This window comes from Penaeus vannamei, chromosome 20, assembly GCF_042767895.1.
Source record: "Penaeus vannamei isolate JL-2024 chromosome 20, ASM4276789v1, whole genome shotgun sequence".
Taxonomy (NCBI): domain Eukaryota; kingdom Metazoa; phylum Arthropoda; class Malacostraca; order Decapoda; family Penaeidae; genus Penaeus; species Penaeus vannamei.
This window is the reverse complement of record NC_091568.1, coordinates 5,932,043-5,952,804: the sequence shown is the minus strand read 5'-3', so window position 1 is coordinate 5,952,804 and position 20,762 is coordinate 5,932,043. Positions and strand designations below refer to the sequence as shown.

Below are 20,762 nucleotides of genomic sequence, written 5' to 3'. Positions count from 1 at the left end.
TGAAACACATGAGGGAAGAAGGTCTGTAAAGCCTGGAGATTAGAAGCATCATCAACAGGCCCAAGCCTTTCACTTTTGTCTTAGCCTTCGTTTCAATATATCAGAGCAAGGCTAATGGTGTGTAGCCACGCCTCTTGAATTTATTACTGGTTAGTTTGTCAAATACATTCCTCAGAGTTTTAGTTTGGTTAAATATGCAAGTCACACATAAAAAGATCGCTAAGAAGCAGCACAAGTACTAGAGAGCAGCAAGCTAAAAGCCTGCCTTACCTCGCACTTGAGCCATGAGATCAAACTCGTCGTGCGTAGGTTGAATGTACGATGACACAGGGGATGACTGTTGCTGACGAACAAACCTGGGGCTGGGGGTACGTGCACTGGGGCTGCCTCTTTGTAGAGTATACACCCGGTCACCCTGGGGAGTTACACGCCCTGCCTCTGGAACTGGTGATGGTACAATACCTCCAAATCCAGACAGATTCTTTTCATCAGATTCTACAAACTCACGAATGCTTCTTATCTCAATTGACTCTTTTCCTACTTCAGTAGTTTTAACTAGTAGTTTGATTTCAGCCTTGATGGCTCTTGGTTCATCTGTTTCTTCAGCTTGAATTTCTTCATCTTCCCATCGAGGGGAATCCCTCATTAGCATCAGTTGTTCCTCTCCTTCATCGCTGGACAGATGACTACCCTCCAGGCCTTCTGCTACGGCTGTTATGCTCTCCAGGGTTGAGGCCATTGTAGAGGCCACATCTGCTACACGTTTTGTCAAGTCACCAAATTGCTGTTGTTTCGTTTGGCCAGCGGGTGTAGCCGCAGAGGCCAAAGTGGGGGCATGGCCTTTCCCTGGAGACACGACTCTGGTGGTCGACTGCTGAATCTTAGTTGTTGTTTCAGGTTGTATCTGTTTACTTGGTGTCTCTTGCTGTTTTAATGTCTGTACTTGACCTTGGCTCTGTATCAGAGCTTGTACTTTATCTTGTGGACTCTGGCCTTCTCTCTGAACTTGTGTCTGAATTTGTTGTTGGTGGCCATTTACTCTCAGTTGCTGGGTTAGTCCAACCTGTCCTTGTATTGCCTCTCCAGTTTGAGGCTGTTGAACTAATCCTGACGTTTGTTGTAAGATGTATTCTACCTGACCTTGCTGCATTTGATCTTTTGTTTCTGCCTGACTTTGGGCCTGGCTTTTCATTAATGGTGGCTGTGACAGGTTTTCGAATTGAATTTCTGCCTGACCTTTGACTTGTGTTGGCTGAATCAGGCTTCCTACTTGGACTTGTTGAGCCTGACCTTTGACTTGTGTTGGCTGAATCAGGCTTCCTACTTGGACTTGTTGAGCCTGACCTTTGACTTGTGTTGGCTGAATCAGGCTTTCTACTTGGACTTGTTGGGCCTGACCTTTGACTTGTGTTGGCTGAATCAGGCTTTCTACTTGGACTTGTTGTGCCTGACTTTGGAATTGTGTTGGCTGAATCAGGCTCTCAACTTGTCCTTGTGTTGATTGTGCCAGGCCTCCTAGCTGAACCTGCTGTGTTTGTGTTGGCTGAATCAGGCTTTCAACATTACTTGGAAGTTTTTGACCCTCTTGACTTTGTTGAACTTGACCTGCTTTTGATTGTGTCTCATTCTTGACCTCTGGTTGTGCACTTTTCTTGTCTTTTAGTTGGCCTTTGATTTTCTCTTGATGGATCTGAGCTTGTGCTTTATCGAGCAGTGCTTGTTCTTCAACTTTACCTTGTTGTAACTGACCTTTTGCTTGATCCTGCTTCTTCTGACCTTTAACCTTTGGTTTCTGCTGTTGTCCTTTCTTACGTAACTGCTCTTCTTGTGCCTTAGCTTGAGCTTCTGCTTGATCGTGGGCGAAAGCCATTTCTTCCACCTCTGCCTCCTGGGCTATCACCATACTTTCCAGCACGGCCAGATCTGCCTCTGTTAGCTTACTCTTGCCGTGTGCTAGGGGGAGAGATAACCAAGTTGGTGAGCAGCTTGAGCATCCATTAGCGGCAGTCATGCATGTTAGCAGCGCCACACATGGAATAGGGCAGTCTGGGTAGTGTGGTTACATGTGAGGACTCCATACGACAGTTAGTAAGCAAGCGGAGGGAGCTACGGCTTGGCGTTCTTATGTCCTTCTGATCAGGACATGCCACGCCACCATGCCAAGGCAACTGAATCATAATTGGAACCAAGGAATAGTAACAATCTTTCTTTTCTCTTTGTATATCCAGTACTTCAAAGAGTTGTAACTAAAAGTAGAATCAAACAAACGACAGGCAATCAGTGGTGAGAGTAACTCAGCTCAACTTGCTGCTGAAGAGACTGTGACAAGACATCCACGGAGAGTACACAGCTAGAGGGACAAGAGGACCAGGTGTTGGTGAAAGGTCAGGTGAGGTGGAAGGTTTCAGGTCCACATGACCACAAGGGAAGAAGACATAACACTGAAGAGACAAGATAAAGGGTTAGGAGGCAAGAGCATATGATACTGCTCACAAATGGAAAGAGGGAGATGGAGGGTAGATAGAGATGGGTGAATGAGGCCCATGCATGAGAGGAGAAAATCTAGATACCTGAGCCTGCCTTGGTGCCCGGAGTGGGGAGTCCGGAGGAGGCTAGAAGGAAAATAGGTCTAGCATTAAAGTCCTATTCAAAGTCAACCACTGATTATCCAGACAACTGCCTCTTCTTCTTCAAGGGAGAAAAGGAGGGGGATTCAAAAGGCCATTTGGTTCTTCTTCGTCGTGTCAAGAGCGATACTGGCTTTACGGCAGAAAGAGAAAGTCGGAATAAAGATGGGTCGTTAGTACACACCCGGGAACTCCCTTGTGGATCTTCTGAGTAATGAATAGGTGGTTATGACTACTTTCTAGTGCTACCAGAATGAGAAAATGGGTTTGCAAAAAAAAGGAAAACGATAAAAACAAAAAAATATTAACAAAGAAAATACATATCAAAAGGCAAACCGATACTTAGAAAACCATCCTGTTACATGTACATCACAATTTAATGATGATGAAAGAGGAAAGGTTTAAACCTTCAAAAAGTGAGAATGTGAAAGAAAAAAAAAAAGAAAAAAGAAAAATTCTTTAATACAAAACAAATATATACTCTGATGTACCTAGTCATCAAAGTATTAATGGCCAAATAAAGTGTTTCTTTAAATGTTTACCCACTGGTAAATAAATGCAATACACTTTTTCCCACTTGTAAATCTTGCTTAAACAGAAATTCCTTTCAAACTTAAATATGATATAACATTTTCATTCCCTGTGTTCTATGCATCATTAAAGAATTCTTAACCTATAACATTTCTTAAAGCACTAAGAATGTTCAGATATTGTATATCTCACTTAAACATTTGTCTGTCAGTTTTCATATACATACTCTAGTGCATACACATACAAACACACACACACATATATGCAATTGTGTATAGGCACGTACATTATGTACATATGTGCATGGATGTATGTTTGAATACATGTATACATGCAGATATATATGTATACAAAAAACAATGATATTTTAATATAAATGATAAATAAATGTATGTATATATATATACACATACACACACACACACACAAATATATATTACATATATATCATGTATATCATATATATATATATATATATATATATATATATATATATATATATATATATATATATATATATATATATATATATATATATATATATATATATTACACACACACACACACACACACACACACACATATATATATATATATATATATATATATATATATATATATATATATATATACATATATATATATATATATATATAAACACACACACACACACATGTATGTATATACATGTGTATATATGTATATGTATATCTATACACACACATACACACACACACACACACACACACACACACACTCATTTTTCTTGTTAAAAATCTGTGGTGATACTTTGCCCATAAATATACACATACCTAAGACCAAACATATGCACAAATATGTCACTTAAAAATCTAAAAGTATAAACATGTATCCTTCAAACACAGACACTCGTCCAAACAGACATTCATAGATATATCTTGGCCACAGTGTTACAGCTACAAGTGCCTGCAGATACTTATAATATTCTTTTGCCGAGGTGGATTTGATCAGTGATGCTTCTATGAGCGAGAGAATCTGAGATAATCCAACCTTCAGCGACAGGCTGACAGGAAGGACCGAGGGGAGAGGCAATGCAGGCTGAAGTAACATAGTCATGAAGGTTCAGGTAATGGGAGAAGTGGTGTTGGAAGATGAAGTGTGACAATAAAATAAGTGTATTTTTTTTCCTTTATGGTGACAAGTGATCTGGGCAGTTACAGCAATGGTACAAAACAATGGACTGAACCTCTATTTGTGAAGGTGGTGGTGGTCTGTGGTATCTATATCTTGCTTATTACACTAGTGAAAAATCTGGTGTACAAGAACAAGCATATGACAAGGGTGTGTCTCATGGCACTGACATGACCACATGCCAATGCTACATAAATGTAAATCACAGGATGGGACTATTTACCTTGTTCCTGTGAGACAGTGGTCGTCTGATGCTCAGCAATCTGGGTTGCCTCATGGGTCCCTGGTGAACAAAAGCATACCATTTCATCAGTAAGTTTAATCTAAATGAAGATAAATGAGAAAGAAAAATTATCTATCCTTTATCTTTTTATGTATATGTATGGACTAAGAGAAGTATATACTACTATTTGGTTTTATCTGCTTACAGATTGTAGATACAAGAACTGGAAGAGATCAATGCAAATGTATTTTTCAAAAAGAAATGAAATAATAAATAATAACTGGTAATGGTAGTTAGTGTAGGAGAGTAAATAATTAGGATGATATATGGAAAATGATGAAAATTGTTACTACATTGTACTGGCATGTGCTGACCAGAACATGTTGGTCCATCCTCAAGCTAGACAATGAAAAGCAAGGTATATGATATCACCACATCTGAACTTGGTAATTCACTTATAATGACAATATGTAAACTTTAGAAGCTATGTTATCTAATTTTCCCTACAATCACAATTATTCTCAAGAGAAAGGGAAATAAACATACATATAGAAAGCAACAATATTACTAGACAGATATTCCACTATCAGCCTGAGGCCTTAAGAGAACATTCTTCAAATGTAAGTATTAGTGTTCAGTTTTTGTTTGGATCTAAAGTGACTAAAATAAAATGTCCCACATAGAACTTATATATAGCAAGTCTGATATTCAGAAATAAGCTGCCACTTGGAAGATTTATAACTTATATTCATATACAAAAAACAGGGTTTGCACTAAAAAACTTTGTTTTTTTACTTTCCCTTGTGATATCATTATTAGGGACAACTCCACTCTTAAATATATTAGAATTTCTATCAGCTACCTCTTTTACGGTGACTTACATATTGTCTCTGCTCAATTCTTGTGAAAAGCTAGGACATGCTCTATCTGCCACCAAACAAAGCAACTTTTGTCAAGAAATATGCTTAATTCAAATGGAAAACTACCGAAACAAGTCAACTAACGGAAAGCTTTTATAGCTCTTCCCATCAGCGACCACTATTGCACATCCATGAGACAATTAAAGAACTAATTTGAACAACAAACATGGCAGTTCATAACAACTAGGCACTCCAATTTTCTAAGCTTTCATGATTCCAAACCTCTTTACCTTGTGGAAGGAAAAAACCTTTGTAGAAGAAGGACTCTATTCCTGGGCGTTTACCAAACATACTAGGAGCTGACAGAGGTGAGGGAAGAGAGAAAATGTGTATGAAGTAAAAAAGAAAAAAAAGAAAGAAAGAAAGTGAGAAAGAAAGAGAACAAAGTTGGTGTTACTTAAAAACACACCAATATGCATGTAACTCTACAAAGAGCAGCTTTTATATATTGGAGAGGTTTTCTAAATGAACAGTGTAAATAAATTAATAAATAAGCACAGAATTTGACTATCAAATTGGCTACAGTTCACACACATACACACACTAAAAATACATCAAGTACCAATGGTACCTAATGACACAGAATTACAACTAGTGTAACACCTATAAACACACAGAAAGCAAATAAGCACAACTAACCTATGAATCTGGCGAGGTAGAGGTAATACAAATATTATTTGGATGATATATAGTGTGTCTGTTACAAAGTTGCAACTTGCATCCCAGCAACTGAGGATAATGTATGGTCAGAAACTATCCTCATTGCAACTTATATAAAGCAATATCAGCTCATGCTGTGATATTTCCAAACCGGTGATAATCCAGCCACTGTTTGTTTAAAAAAGAGATATAAAGATAATGGTTTCTCTGAATCTCTATACTGCTGGTTTCCTTCTCTGCAGAAGCGCTATTAGCCTTTTCTGTATACCACTCCCATTTCTATAATGACTATAACCACAACCCTGCTGTACCTAAGGTCCATCTTAGACAAAAGAAACTGACAGAATTCACCTTCTGGGTACGGGACACTCGCATGGGTGGGGTCCTCTTCATAAGCCTCTGGTGAGGATTTTGTAACTGAAAGAGACTCCATTACCCGAGGAACAAACCCAGAAGCTAGAGCAATGCTGTGAGGCTCTGCAGGCTGTTCTTGTACTCTGCCATTACGATCCTGCTGCTGCAACTGTGATTCACGTAAGGGTTTGACAGTTGCTACTTGACGAGGATGTGAAGGACTCCTGCTTGCTGGGGACTGTGAGCCTCTCTGTAACCTCTGTTTGTGAGCACTTTTCTTGTCCAATCGGCCAACTCTTCCTTCAAACTGTTGGATTATATCCCCCACACTTGCTACCTCCTCTACTACATTACCACCCACTGCCCCTTCTAACTCGTCTGTTTTATCGTGAGTTATGACTGAATGTCCTACAATGTCAGAACTTACCCTCATTTGTTCTGTGTCAGAAAAATGGCTTCCCTCTGTCTCACTGCTCCACCCAGGTTTTTTCTTCCCCTCAAAAGGCGGCAAAATTCTCCTTCCTACTGCTGGTGATGCGGGCAGAGACCTACGCTTCTCTTCTTTGACTATGATTTCCCACTGGTCAATTAGCCCTTTAACACCACCATAATCCTTTACTGTTTCATCACTGCTACTAGAGTCATTACCCAGAACTTTATTAATTCCTATTACTACTTGAGACATTTCATGTTTGCTTGATTCTGGCTGAGTGTAATACAATTGTGGAGGAACCACCGTAGCTGGGTATGCAGTCACCAGACTGTAATCATTATCAGCTGTTTTCAAGTACCTTGAACCTAAACCTAATTTCTGGTGTTGGGAACTAGGAGGCATCATGAGCTTAGAGAATGATTTTTTATGAGTACCCTGATCATCTGCATCTTGGTAATTTAGTTCTTCAAGCCCTAACACACTGTCGGCAATGCTTACATGGTCACTGTCATCGCCTACACTCAATAATCTTTCATCTTCAGTATCTACAGATGCTGTAAAACTTCCAGATGCTTGATGCATGTGAATACCTGAGTCTTCAAATGATGAACTTAATTTCTGATCAGTCACTTCCCTTGACTGCAGCAGAGGTGAGTGACGACCTTGCATTACCCTTCTTGTGATAGAATCCCTCTTTTGAGGACTTTGATACTTGGCAATATAAACTGGTCTGTGATCTGTATGACTTGGAACGGATGATTTAATTGGATCTGAGGCTGCTCTCAGTTCAGCTTCTCTGGCAGAAAATGCTGTTCTATGAATCACTTGGGGCTCTTCAACAGTACCTGAATGTTTAAACTTCCCATTGTTGTGTGCCACAACCCACTCTGTAATGGACCTTTGTATATAACCAGTTGGAGAAGTTTTTATACAGGATGTAGCAGGTATCTTTTCGTAATCTGATGACAGCTCCTCTACACATTCTGCTCTAGATGCTTCAACATATTCTGAAGCATAACCTTTTACACGTTCTGAAGAAATACCTGAATTATCAGAAAGGATGCATTCTTCAATGGACTCTTTTGCTGACACATTATAATGCTTGTTGGCATATCCCCCAATACACTCAGTTGTGAATCCTTCATGACATTCTACTGCAGGACCTTTCCTAATTTCTGAAACAGTAATTGGTTGTGAAAGAGTGGAATTATCTACATATTCACTCTCATCTATCATTTCTCCACCAAGAAAACCAGCAGATGACATGTGCTCTAATGGAGCCTGATCTGCAGGTGACTTTTTACTACCTAGTTGGCTGTAGTTCTCTGCCAAATTCTTATTTCCGACATTTTCCTCTGAATGGTAATCAAAGGGAGCTTCACCATAATCCCTATTTGAAGCATGAATATTCAACATCCTAGCTTCATGCTGGCGTCTCATTTCTGGACTGGATGTATAAACAGGTGAGCTTGATCCAGTACATGATTCATGTATCAACCTTCTGTCTTGGCTACTGATGCGACCAGAAACACCATCAGGCTGAGGACTCAAACAAGGAGAATCAAAGAAGTGAGTATCCGAATTAAAAGACCTCCCAGAGCAAAGGGAGTCAATGACCCCTGAGCTTCCAATACTGCTCAGATGTGGACTTGGAAGATCATCAAAACTACTACCCCTTTCCTGATTGAAACGATCAACAACAGTGACAATGTCTGAGTCTATATAACTAAAGTGATCATCAAAAGACTCTATACTTGAGGAATCAAAATCCATGAGCCTTTCATTCTTGAAGTAGCTTGAATCACACAAGGTGTCACTGATGCTGATTGTGTCTAAAAGATTTGGCTGCTCTAGATACAATATTGTCTTAAAACCTTTTTTATGAATAGACGGAGATGCAAATTCACTAAGCTCTGACTGCTGAAGAGGGGAGTTGCGATCTTGTGACCAGAATCTACGAATTTCTCTAGCCTGACACATAGATGCCACCACCTGCCTCTTCCTGACAACACAGCCATCACTTGCTGCCAATTCAACTTCACTTTGGTGCGGTTCCTCTTGGGGCGCATGGTAGTAAACTTGCTCTAGCTCAGCCTCTACAACTAATGGGTTGGTCAACTCTGAACAAAAAGGGTCATTTTCTAAGGATAACCCTGCATGTGCAGAGATTGTTGGGTCAGTCAAAGGTATACAGGAATAAGGAAGCTCTTCTACAATACAGCTTTCTACAGCGTAGGTTAGTTGCTGACCGGACAATAAACTGGTGTTAGATGCACACCTGTTACCTTCCCCTCCATCAAGGGACTCTACATCAGTGAGATTATTGTAGTTATCTTCAGGGAGAAGCAGGTTATCTTTTATATGTTTTGCCTCGTTCTTATCCTTTGGAATACTTGTCTTCTCAGATATGTCCACACTTGAATGCTCTTGTTCTGGCAACTCCACTCCAGGGTGTTCTGGGATGTCATCATCCTCTGCTCCAGATGCTTCCATATCTTCAATATCAGTAACCCCTTCTGGCTCATCTTCTACCCGAAGCCCATGTGTTTGCACTACACTTGCTTCTTCTGTCTGAGTTACACCATGAGGTCCCTCTTTTAGAATGATGACCTTCTTTATGGCAGCATTTTTAATAACATCTGGTGTAGGAGCATCATCTCTTTCTGGTACACCTAAATCTTCTGTTTCTGATGTAACAAAGTCCTCTGTGTCAGTATGAGCTCTTGGACTTTCTGTGCGAACTGTAAGACTCCTGTCATCTTGGTCACTTAGAAGTTCAACATCAGTGTGACTGTCTTCCCCCTGGCCTTTAGGTTCTAATCTTGCCCGGCTCTTACCCTTGCGTTTGGATTTTTTTGTCATTTGCAACTCTTCAACATCAGTGCTGCCTCCTTCCTCATCTGCATCTACATGCAAGGCTTGATTCTTTTGCTTCATTGTTGATGACACTTCTATCTTTCCAGTGTCAGGGAGCTCAAACTCTGCTGTACTATCAGTTGTAGCTCCAACTAGCCTTAGTGCCTCTGCATCAGACACCTCAATATCTTCTGTGTCTGTCATAGCCATGTCCTCCACATCTGATACTAAAAGTTCATCTTTTTGAAGCTTCCTAATAGTAACTTGAGGAACACCATATTTATCCTCCTTGATGTGGATAATCTCACGTTTTGGGCTTGATAGAACATTGTAATTCAGATCTGGAGGCAGGGGACTCAGGGGTCTGTCTACTTCTACAGCATCGACATCAAAATCTTCAGTGTCAGTTGCAGGTTCAGTTGTCAGTTGAGGTGCATTAAGAATGCTAGCTCTCCGTTTTTGCCCTTCATCATCTGATGACTGCAGCTCTTCAACATCAGTGGTTGCTTCCTCTTTCTCTTCTGATTCCAGGAAAACAACACCTGTTACCTTATCTTTCACCACCTGATCTGGGTTGTTATCAAGGTTATCTGGTGTAATGATGATACTTAAGGGACCTTGATCTGTCTCTACAAAACGAACTTCGGACACTTGGGGAACAAGAGGCAGTCTCTTGCCCCTATGCCTAGTTCGTTTTGGTGGCTTCCTTATTTCTTCTTCAATGTCTGATTCATCAACACTTTCCTCATCTGTAGCAGTTTCATCTTTTTGAACCTTCTTTGATGGTGCTATTTTAGGTTTTGGTTTTCCTGGCTCATCATCATCTAAGTCTTCTACATCTGTTAAAGCCTCACAATTTAAGGCCTCCTGAAGAGTAAGCCCTCCTGCTTCTGCTTCTCTGATCAGTTCTTTTAATTCTGCATCAGCATCTTTCACAATTTCTTTTTTAGTAACCTGACCATATTCTGATTCCAATTCTTTTATTGTGTATATCTCACCTTCTGTTGGAATACGACTTGCAATATCACTGATGACTTCCTCTTCTTCCTTGTCTTCAAGATCAAAATCTTCAGTATCTGTAAGTGCAGCCTCACATGGTTCTTCTACTTCTAGAGCTTCCTTGACAACTTTTTCTATAGGTTCTGAAACCACCCTCTTCCGAGGTACTAAAGGCTTTTCATCTTCATTGTCATCCAGTTGAAATCCTTCTTCATCAGTCTCACCTTCAGAATCTTTTGCAGGAGCTTCTTCTGTCTCTGAAATTCTAATCTTCTCTGCATGGGGTTCAGGAATAATGGAGGATTCCTTCTTCTTAAGTGGAGCTGCAACAATATCTGCAATATCTTCAGTATCTGAAGCTGCAACATCCTCAGAATCTGTTATGGCACCTGTGTCATACATGGCCACACCTAGGTTAGTGTCATCTTCCTCATACTCATCCTCATCATCATCTCCAGTCAAGATTTCTGTATCTGTTGCCCCACCTGTGTCACCAACAGGAGCTGAAAGATTTTTTCCAGCCTGGACTCTTGGGAAAGATTTACGCCTTATCTGCTTCTTGCGCTTTATCTTTTCTTTAGCTTCTTTTTTAACAAGAGGGACTTTTTCTTCTTTCTCTCCTAAATCACTGAAAACCAAGTCCTCAACATCAGTTGTACCATCTTCTTTGGGCTGCACTGTAAGACTTGCTTTTGACCTGCGCCTAACTTGCTTTTTAGATCGCTTCTCATCATCACTTGAATCTTCATGATGCTTGAATACCTTGGGTTTAGGAGATGCTGCCTTCATTTTTTCCTGATTGGAAACTCCTTCACCTTGGTCTAAATAATGGTCTGGTAAAGAATCTTCAACCTGAACTTGTTCTTCAATTTCATCACCAGAGGCTACCATATCCTCTACATCGGTCACACCTTCAGGCTCATCATCACCTGGTACTTCCAGCTCACTCATTTTTTCTCCTTTTTTGATGTTCTTCTTGTGCCTATTCTGGACATCTTCTCTCTCAGAATCAGAATCCGAAAGGAGGAGAGGGCTAGCCTCTCTAGCATAACCTTCTGTCAGATTAATAACCTCCTTAGTAGGTTCAGGAAGGACACCAAGATCTTGAATTGTGGGTAGATTGGCCTTTTCTGGAATTATATCATTTTCATCTCCGGATAGATCCATATCTTCAGTATCTGTTACCGCACCTGTTTCCTTTTCAGGTAAAAGAAGTAACTGCTTTTGTTTAGGTATTGGTGACTCCCCATCCATATTCAGGTCCTCTACATCTGTCAAAGCATCCTGAATATCTTGGCCATTCATTTCACCAATGGGACTCTGTCCCCCTGGGACACCAAGAGTGGTGGTTTCCATTTGTGTTCCAACAGGCATGTTGACTGCAAGAGATGTTATATTTCCAGAGCTCAAGTTTTCAGCATGGAACCGTCTTCCTTTTTCCTCTGTAGCTGAAGCCTGTGGAGTAGACACTAAATCATGAGTTTGCATAGCATATGAGAAATTAGGAATACTGGACTCTTGGGGTTCAGATACAGGAGTAAGACTGGCAACCTCCTGTTCTAACTGTTCTAACCTTGCAAGAATAGGAGTAATTCTTACATTTCTGCTTGTTCCTGCTGCTAGATTCTGCTCCAAATTACTTATCATAGCTTTCAACTCTTCTGAGACACGATCTAACACTCCGAGTTTTAAGCTTTCTTCATCCACTATATCTGACGGCTGTTCTACTTCACTGGCTCTTTCATTAGATAATGAACCTGACACCTGTTCCAGGAGACTGTCAGTGGTTCTCAAACCTAGGGACTCTACTGCCTGCTCAACCCTCGTTATATCCTCATGAACTTCCTCAAGATCTCTCTTACCAGTTTCATTACCGAAACTTTCACAATCTACTTTGCAAACAGAGGATTCATGCAGTGTTTTTACAACTGTCTCTGAAACAGTGTCTCTTACATCATCATCAGTTCTGCTTTCATCCTTTCTATATTCATCATATTCCAGGTATTCCTGTTTAGCCCTTGTTGACTGATCTTGATAGGCCTTTATCACATTTAACCAGCTATCAGTTTCTCCAACTTCTGGTATACTGATAGTGAAATTATCCTCTATCCCTCCACTATCATCTGGAGGAACTTTTTCTTTCTCTCTCTCAACACTACTTTGAATATTCACCCTATCAGAAGGCTCAAACAGCTCGCCTTTTATACTTTCACAGCCATGCAATCCACAATCTGGTTTCATAATTTCCTGACACTGCTTGGTCTCTTTTACAGATTCAGTTTCATGAGTGACATTAGTACTCTCTACTTCACCACTTGTTTTAGTGATTCTCTCTTTTGATATGTCTTTTACTTTAGCTTTAGCGCCAGTGGAGGAACTCATCTCCTTATCAGTACTAAGTTCAACATTACATTTTATGGAAGGATATTCATCTACTGTCATTGTGTGAGACAGTGGTCCTTCAGAAACAGATTTCACACTGACAGCACTAAAGCATTCTGATTTCTCAGCTTGATGGATAATCTCCATGCCACTCCTCCATTCTTCTTCCAAAGGCCTGATTTCACCTATCTTCTCTAAATCAAACATTTCCTGAATTTCATCAACAAGGCATACAGTTTCCGATACTTCAACAATTCCCATATCTGCCATGCTCTCATCAGACTCAGTGGCATATGCCTCCATGTCCTCAGTAAGACAATCTGATATTATATCAGCTGTCACATCTTCTTCTGGAGACTCGACTTCTGATATGTTGTGTACCTCATCTATCAAAAAAACCCTTTGATCTGAATCTGACTCACTTGAGGATGTAACAGTGACAATAGATACAACTTTATCAAACTCTTCTGAATAATCACCTATATGTATAGTCTCTATTCCAGATGCCAAGTCTACTGCAGGGGAAACGATTTCTTCTACTTCACACATTCTATCCATCCCTTCTACTTCTTCCACCTGACATACTGTTTCTGATACCTTTATTACATCTGGTGGTAATGTTGGCATATCTGCATAATCATGAATGATTTCAGTTCCTCTTGCAAAATCTGGCTCTTGCAGTGTCAACCCTGTAAGCTGATTTTCTGGATCACCCTGATCTAAAACATTTGATTCAAAAACCTGGGATTCATCTGCTCTTACTTCTATCTCAGTTTTTCCTATGGTGTCTGTGAAATATCTAAAAGATAATGCTTCAACAATGGCTGAGTGAAGGTCTGAGGTGGATTCACTGTGGTGGGGTTCTTCGGCAATGGATGGGTCATAAATGTAGTGTGTTTCACCTGTTGACATGATAGTTCTGGTCTTATTTTCCTCATCATCAACTCTTGGAGGTTTATAAAATGCTCTCCTCCTTATACTTCTCTTTTCCTTCTCCCATGCACTATCCCTTTGCTTTTTCCTGTCACATTCATATTTTAAAAGGTCAGCATCTATATCTTCTTGCCTCATACCTGTAAAAGCTGAAGACCCAGAAGACACCTGCATTGCACCAACTTCCCCTGCAATCTCTACTTCTGGTAAAATCTGGATTTCATCACTGCCTGCCACATCTGCCTCAGTATCCAACCTCATATCATATCTTTCAAGGAATACCTTACAGTCATCATTTTTCACTATGGCTTCAGATACATACAACTGAGTGTCTTCATTATCTACTATAGCTTCCGAAACAGATTGCTGCATATCATCACTGTCTACCACAGTTTCTGTAACAGACAACTGCATCTCATCACTGTCAATCACAGTTTCTGCAATAGACAACTGCTGCATCTCATCACTATCTACTACAGCTTCAGCTACTGACAACTGCATCTCATCACTATCTGCGAGAGTTTCAGTAATAGATAACTGTATATCATCACTAAGAACAATACTTTCTGCCACTGACAGTTTCATCTCATCTCCTTCTACAACAGATTCCACTAACGACAACTGCATTTCATGACTATGTATTAAAGCTTCAGTTACGCAAACCTGCATCTGATCATTATCTATCACAATTTCTGCTTCAGATATCTGTGCATCGACATCTATTCCTCCAGTTTCTAATTCTTTTTCTCTTATCAATTCCTCTATTGAGAGAAATTCTGAATCAGCAATGACACTCCTGACAGAATCTCCATCTTCAACTTCATCTGGCTGCTCAAGTAATGAGCCAAAATCTAATTCAGGACTAATCATCTGGCCTAGTGGTTGAGATGGTTCTTCCTCTATGACATCTATTTCCCTAGGGATTGCCCTGGTTTTTCCTAGTCCAACATAATCTTTCCTAACATATCTCTGTTCATCTTGACCTAGATCTTCCTCCTCTTCAGGCTCATCTAATTCAATTACTGTTTCTAGGATCTTAACAACATCTGTACATGGTAGATCAACATCATCATCGTCATCTTCATCATCGTCTTCATATTCAAATCGTACATTTTCAACACCAGATGCCAAAAGAATTGGTGAAGTAGGGGGTAATGCTTTTCTTGGTTCTACTTCTTCAAATTCCAAACTATGTGTCTTTGACTTTTGGAGCCTCTCCCTCTTAGCTGTCAAAATGTCAATGGGAACAGCCTCTAGTTCATCCTTGTTAGAGATATTTTCTAGTTCACTCTCCTGAACATCTTGCCTTATAGTATCAGATTCAAACGCCCTTTGGAAACAATCAGATATAACAGAATCAATTACAAAAGGCTCTACAAAGTGTGGCACCCTGAAAGATGACTCAAGTGATTCACATTTGAGAGAGCCCGTAGCCGGCTCATCTTTTGAAGGTGATTCTACAGATGATTCTGAAGGCTGAGACTTTGGTGCTGACCCAATCTTACAAGCAACATCTGATAACTGTGGTGTCCCATCATGAGAAAGGATTGGTTCAGCTGTTGAGCCAACCTCTCTTTCATGAAGATCTGGACTATAGTCATCAGGTCTACTTCCCTGATTGATGGCCATTCTTACCTCATGACTTTCAGTGATATCATGAACCTCTGCTATGGGTGACACAGAAAATGATGCAACACTAACAGGAGATTCAATTATTGCAGTATCTGTTTCAGGTGAATCAGTAACTGCTGATTTTTCTAAAGGCATTTCACTTGCATGAATATCTGCTACTGTTTCTATTGACTCTTCAGTTCCCTTTCTAATTTTTTCCATATAAAATGGTGAATAGTCTCTCCCCTTTAATAACAACTGATCAGAAATATCGGAAGCCCAACTTTCCTTGACTATGTCCATAGAGGGCAGTCGCTCTCCTTTGCTCATAACCACCGTGCTAGTTTCCCATTTTTTGGCCTCAAAAGATTTGGGAATTGTAACATCTACAGCTGTAATTGTGTCTGGTGACTTACTCCCTTGACTACCAGTTTTTTTATTATCTGACTTTTGAAGCCCCTTAGAAGTTATTTTGCGCACTTTTTTAATAAATGACTTAAACTTAGATTTGCCCTGGGTCTCACTACTTGGAGAGGTAGTACTACCTACAGAATCTACAGGAGATAAATCACTACTATCTACAAGGCTTGAGGGGCTCTCAAGCTCCGACTTAATACTAGGTTCGCTTGGGGATCCCTCGGGAACTGGTTCACTGCAGGATTTATACTTTGAAGTATGATAAGGATCAACACCTACGGCATAATACCCCTCCAAAGTGGAATACCCACTGTCAGGATGACTGCTGTCATCCCCACTACGCTGGACAGCTTGCACAGGGATGGGACGACCCAGAGTAGGTACATCAAGGTCCAGGCGTAAATGCTCATGGCCACGAAGGTGCTCACCTCCTACTGTACCAGATGCATCTTCCTCACTTTCACGACACATCTCCTTGATTGTTGGCAAGCGTTCCAGCTCCTGTTCTTCTTCTCTATTTAGGAATTCTTTGAATTCCCTTAGAGGTGTCGGGGTATCAGGAGTAGGTGTGTCTGCTTGGCGCAGTTCCTTCACTTCTTGCTTAATTTGACTAGTTGCTTCTTTCACTTCTTGCATAAGTCCACGCACTTCTTCTTCAACTGAAGGTACATGGACTGTTGGCTGGTGTTCATGGACGGATCGTTCCCGTACTAAAAGGTGGCTAGTAATAGGCCTTTTCTCAACTTTAACCTTAACCAAGGTTGTTGTCCGAGGTGCTGGTCGCGCAGGACGCTCTGGCCTAGGCACAGCGCCACTCTCACTTCCAGGAGGCCGTTCACTTACTGCCAGCTCTCCCATCCCTTGTTCTTCTAAGTCTTCCATTTCAGTTACACTTGTTTCTTCCTTCAGTTCCTTTGGGATATCGTCTTCCCTACCAAGCTTGGTAAGGTCGTTCGCCGTGCATTCTGCATCGTCAGTTGATTCGTTTGAATTCGAAGTTATCATCAAAGTCGTTGGACGGTGTGCTGATGGTGCTGTGGCTTCACTTGCTAGATAGGCAGAGTCATCACCTGATAAAGCAGGGATTGCACATTCTGTTTCCTTAATATCGTATGAAGGTGAGACACTTTCTAAATCTTCATCTGACAATGGCTGAGAGGCACTCTCTAAAACATCTTGTGCTGACTCAGTCATTATTTTATTTGCAATTTCTACTGCAGCTGAATCTCCTAATGTCTTATCAGAGCGGATTGATTCTCCTGATAAGGCATTATCTTCATGTGCAATATCAATCTCTTCATCAGATACTCTAATTTTGCTAGGTGAAGGTAAACTTCCAGTCTCTGGAGCTGAACCTTCAGGTATACTGTCTTTTATACTGCTTAGTATTGGCATTTGAACTTCATCCATACTTAAATCTACTTGGACATCAGGAGCACCTGTACTGGATGGAAGCTGTATATCTTCATTTATCTTACTGCTATCTAAAACAATATCTTCAGTTATTTTTTCTTTTGCTATAAGATCATAGGTTGGTGCTTCATTGCTACTAACTTCTCCTACTGAGGTTGATACTATAGCATCTGCTCCTTGACTAAGACTACATTCTGATTTCTTTATTTGTACTTTGCTTTCTAATTCATGAGCATCTTTAGCTTGGTGGATATCGTCATAGAAATCCTGCTCTGTTAAAGTCTCGCCTTCGCTCTTATTTTCAGGCCCTGCATCAGGTGATGCCTCTGCTGGAACATCATTGTCTCCCACATGTTTGTCTTCATGCGGCTGCTGCTCTTCATCTTGGTGTTCCGGCTGCTGTTCAACACCATGTAACCCCTCCCAAACACCACCAGGAGCATGTAATGTAACACGACTCTCTGAGTGTAGAGTCAATTGTACACAGCGAGCAGATTGATCATCATCAACTTCTATGCTGGTTGTGGTGGTTACTGGTGCTCCCCAGCTTGTAGTGGTGGTAATGGTGTGGGAGCCGGCCCTTGATCGAGGCCTTGTTGCCACATGGTCCACTTCAGGTCGTGCCTCCAGCACAGTTATTGGACTACATCCACGTTCCTCTGTTTGCCCAGCTTTTGTGGAGTCATTGGAGAGCACCTGCTCTTTACCGTCTTCCAGTCGTGTCTTGTAAGCACTGTCTTCTAGAGGTGTGTCCCACTGAAGCACATCCTGGGCTGCCCTTCTGCTGTCGGGCCGGGACGTCCTCTGCTGGATTAAGGCTGCCACAGAAGAAGAGGTCAGACACTGGAGTCTTGGGTGTAAGCAATGCCTCTACACCTGTGAGCTACCGGCCCTCCTTGCTGCTGCCTCCTCGCCGCCGCCAAGAACACGGGTGTGATGGTGAGGAGCGGTTGTGGTAGAGGGGGAGCAGGTGTGGTGGTGATAATGTGATAGTGGTAACTCAAGCACAAAGTCTACAACTTAACCCACAGTAGTAGCAGCACGCCACCAACTAAACTGTGTCAAGCAGGATAATGATATTCAGTGGAACAGATGATAATAATAATAATGAGGAGAAGTAAGCCATTCGATTATAAAAAGTGATCATGGTACAAGCCATTGGGATACCTGCCTACCATTGCTCTAGTTGAGATTACCGCACCCAGAATACATTCCTCATTTTGGCCATGCTCTGTCGTGCAATGTGTATCATGAGGGGACTAAAAATAACAGCAGAGGACTGGTTTAAGGTACTGCCAGGGTTCATCTGTAGTCCAGTAACACTGTATGAACTATAGTGGTACTAGCGGATCTTTATATATATATTCATATATCTTTAACATGATGTTCCCGTGTTTTCTACTACATTGCTATGTTTTCTTTTGTTTGATTTCTGTGTGAACCAAGTATTTATACTGTCTTACCTGATTCTAAAAGTCTGCCACCGCCAGTTTCATAACATTTCTAGCAACATTAACTATGTACCAAACAATCTATTTCCATTGAAATGCAAACGTACTAGCACTCTTCTATCTTAAAAAAAAGAAGAAAACAATGCAAAAGATAAAACCAAAGATAAAAAGGAGAAAGGAGAAAAGAAAGAGTAGGGATACTGCTACTGGAAAAAACAAAATACACCAAAAATTTCTACCGATCACAAGCTCATGAAATAAGAGTATATAACAAGCAGCAGGCAACATAAAAGCACTATGTAATAGGGTTATAAGAGTGAAATCAAGAGAAAAAATAAAGAAAATTATCTTTAATAAATGGATCTGATGGATTAAATTACGGATGAGGAAATTCTAGCCAGGGATTAGAGGCAATGGCTAAGTTATCATCAGCATCACAGGGCTATGGAAAAAATGCAAAGATAACATATTTATGTTTATTCAACTATGAAAACAGCCTTTTTCTTTACACCTTTAGACCGATCACAACTTGCCATTGCAGCCGAAAGTTTTAAAGAAGATCTATCATTGTAGGCTTGTGGCTAAAGACAGTAGAGAGAATATAAGAAAAAAAGAAAAAAAAGAAAAGAAAAAGAAAATGAAAGTGTAGAGAAGATAAAAGGGTGAGTGGTAGCTTGAAACTGATATTCCTCTCAGGAAGACAGGGTGTAGGCACAGGAAGAGGGATCAAGGATGAGTGTAAGTGGAGATAAGGGCGGAAGATAAGGGCAGCAGACGGAGGACCTGATAACAACACAGGGGTCACACTCACGGTCCCAGAGCAAAGATATTGTTTAACAAAATTAAGGGTTCTTGATTACCAACTACAGCTCGGTTCACCTACTAGGTACACGTACGATGACTAAGGTCAAGTACGGTCACTAAAAATTACTTACAATAACTAGGGTCACATACGATGACTAAAATCTTGTATAAAGTAGCCAGGTTTACATACAATGACTCTAAAACTGTCAAGGTCACATACATGGACTTTTGAGTACTTTAGCATACATTCACTAGACTCCTGGACATGAACTACCACAACTCATGAAAGTGATGTCCACAGACAAAGACTGGCATGGCACAATTACAAGAAGGACTCTAGAATCCCGACTTTTGCAATTGTAATGGGGAGGGGAGGGGGAGGGTATCAGAGCTAAAGTACGAAGAAGAATATAAAGTTAAGCATCTTTCAAGGGTATTTAATTCTTTATATTAGCCAAAAACAAAGTAAAATAAATTTGCTTCTTAGGGGGGAGGGGCATTCAGGTCTCCTAGTGAACTTTTATTAAAATTTCTCTCTCTAATGAAAAACAAAGAAATAAATCAACAAATAAATAAATAATTTAAATGGGCAGCTCTTCATAAACTGAGGACATATGAAGCTATTCATCTCTGGATCATAATACAAAGTATTCACCTAGGACAAACAGTTTATGTATCATATAAGCAAATGTGACTACATAGAGGCATTACTAGGCACAAGATATCAATTGTAAAATATCTATATATTACAAAAAAAAAGAGTAAAAAAAGAAAGAAAAGAAAAAAAGAAGCCCAAAATTTAGTCAATCTGAGTCGCTTATCTCACATAAAGTAAACATATAAATAAAAAAATCATCATTTGGCCAGTTACATTTTGGACTTCATTGGGATAACCCACTTAAGAAACTGCAGACTTCTATCAAATATGGACTACTTTCACCAAATTAACTCAAATGGAATGGGGAAAAAATCAATAAC

General features: G+C 40.3%; 1 protein-coding gene across 50 annotated transcripts in view; it reads right to left on the bottom strand.

The window, feature by feature from the left end:
- The window catches only part of LOC113811463 (ankyrin-2), a gene marked incomplete in the record, with an annotated part of 172,420 nt that overhangs the window by 15,757 nt on the left and 135,901 nt on the right, over positions 1–20,762 (bottom strand). For 30 of the 50 annotated variants that reach the window (XM_070134798.1, XM_070134809.1, XM_070134800.1 and 27 more), the window contains 5 exon segments: positions 271–1,953; positions 2,571–2,612; positions 4,552–4,611; positions 5,702–5,770; positions 16,545–18,347. In XM_070134798.1, coding sequence (XP_069990899.1) covers positions 271–1,953; positions 2,571–2,612; positions 4,552–4,611; positions 5,702–5,770; positions 16,545–18,347 — 3,657 coding nt within the window. 50 annotated transcript variants of the gene reach the window in all.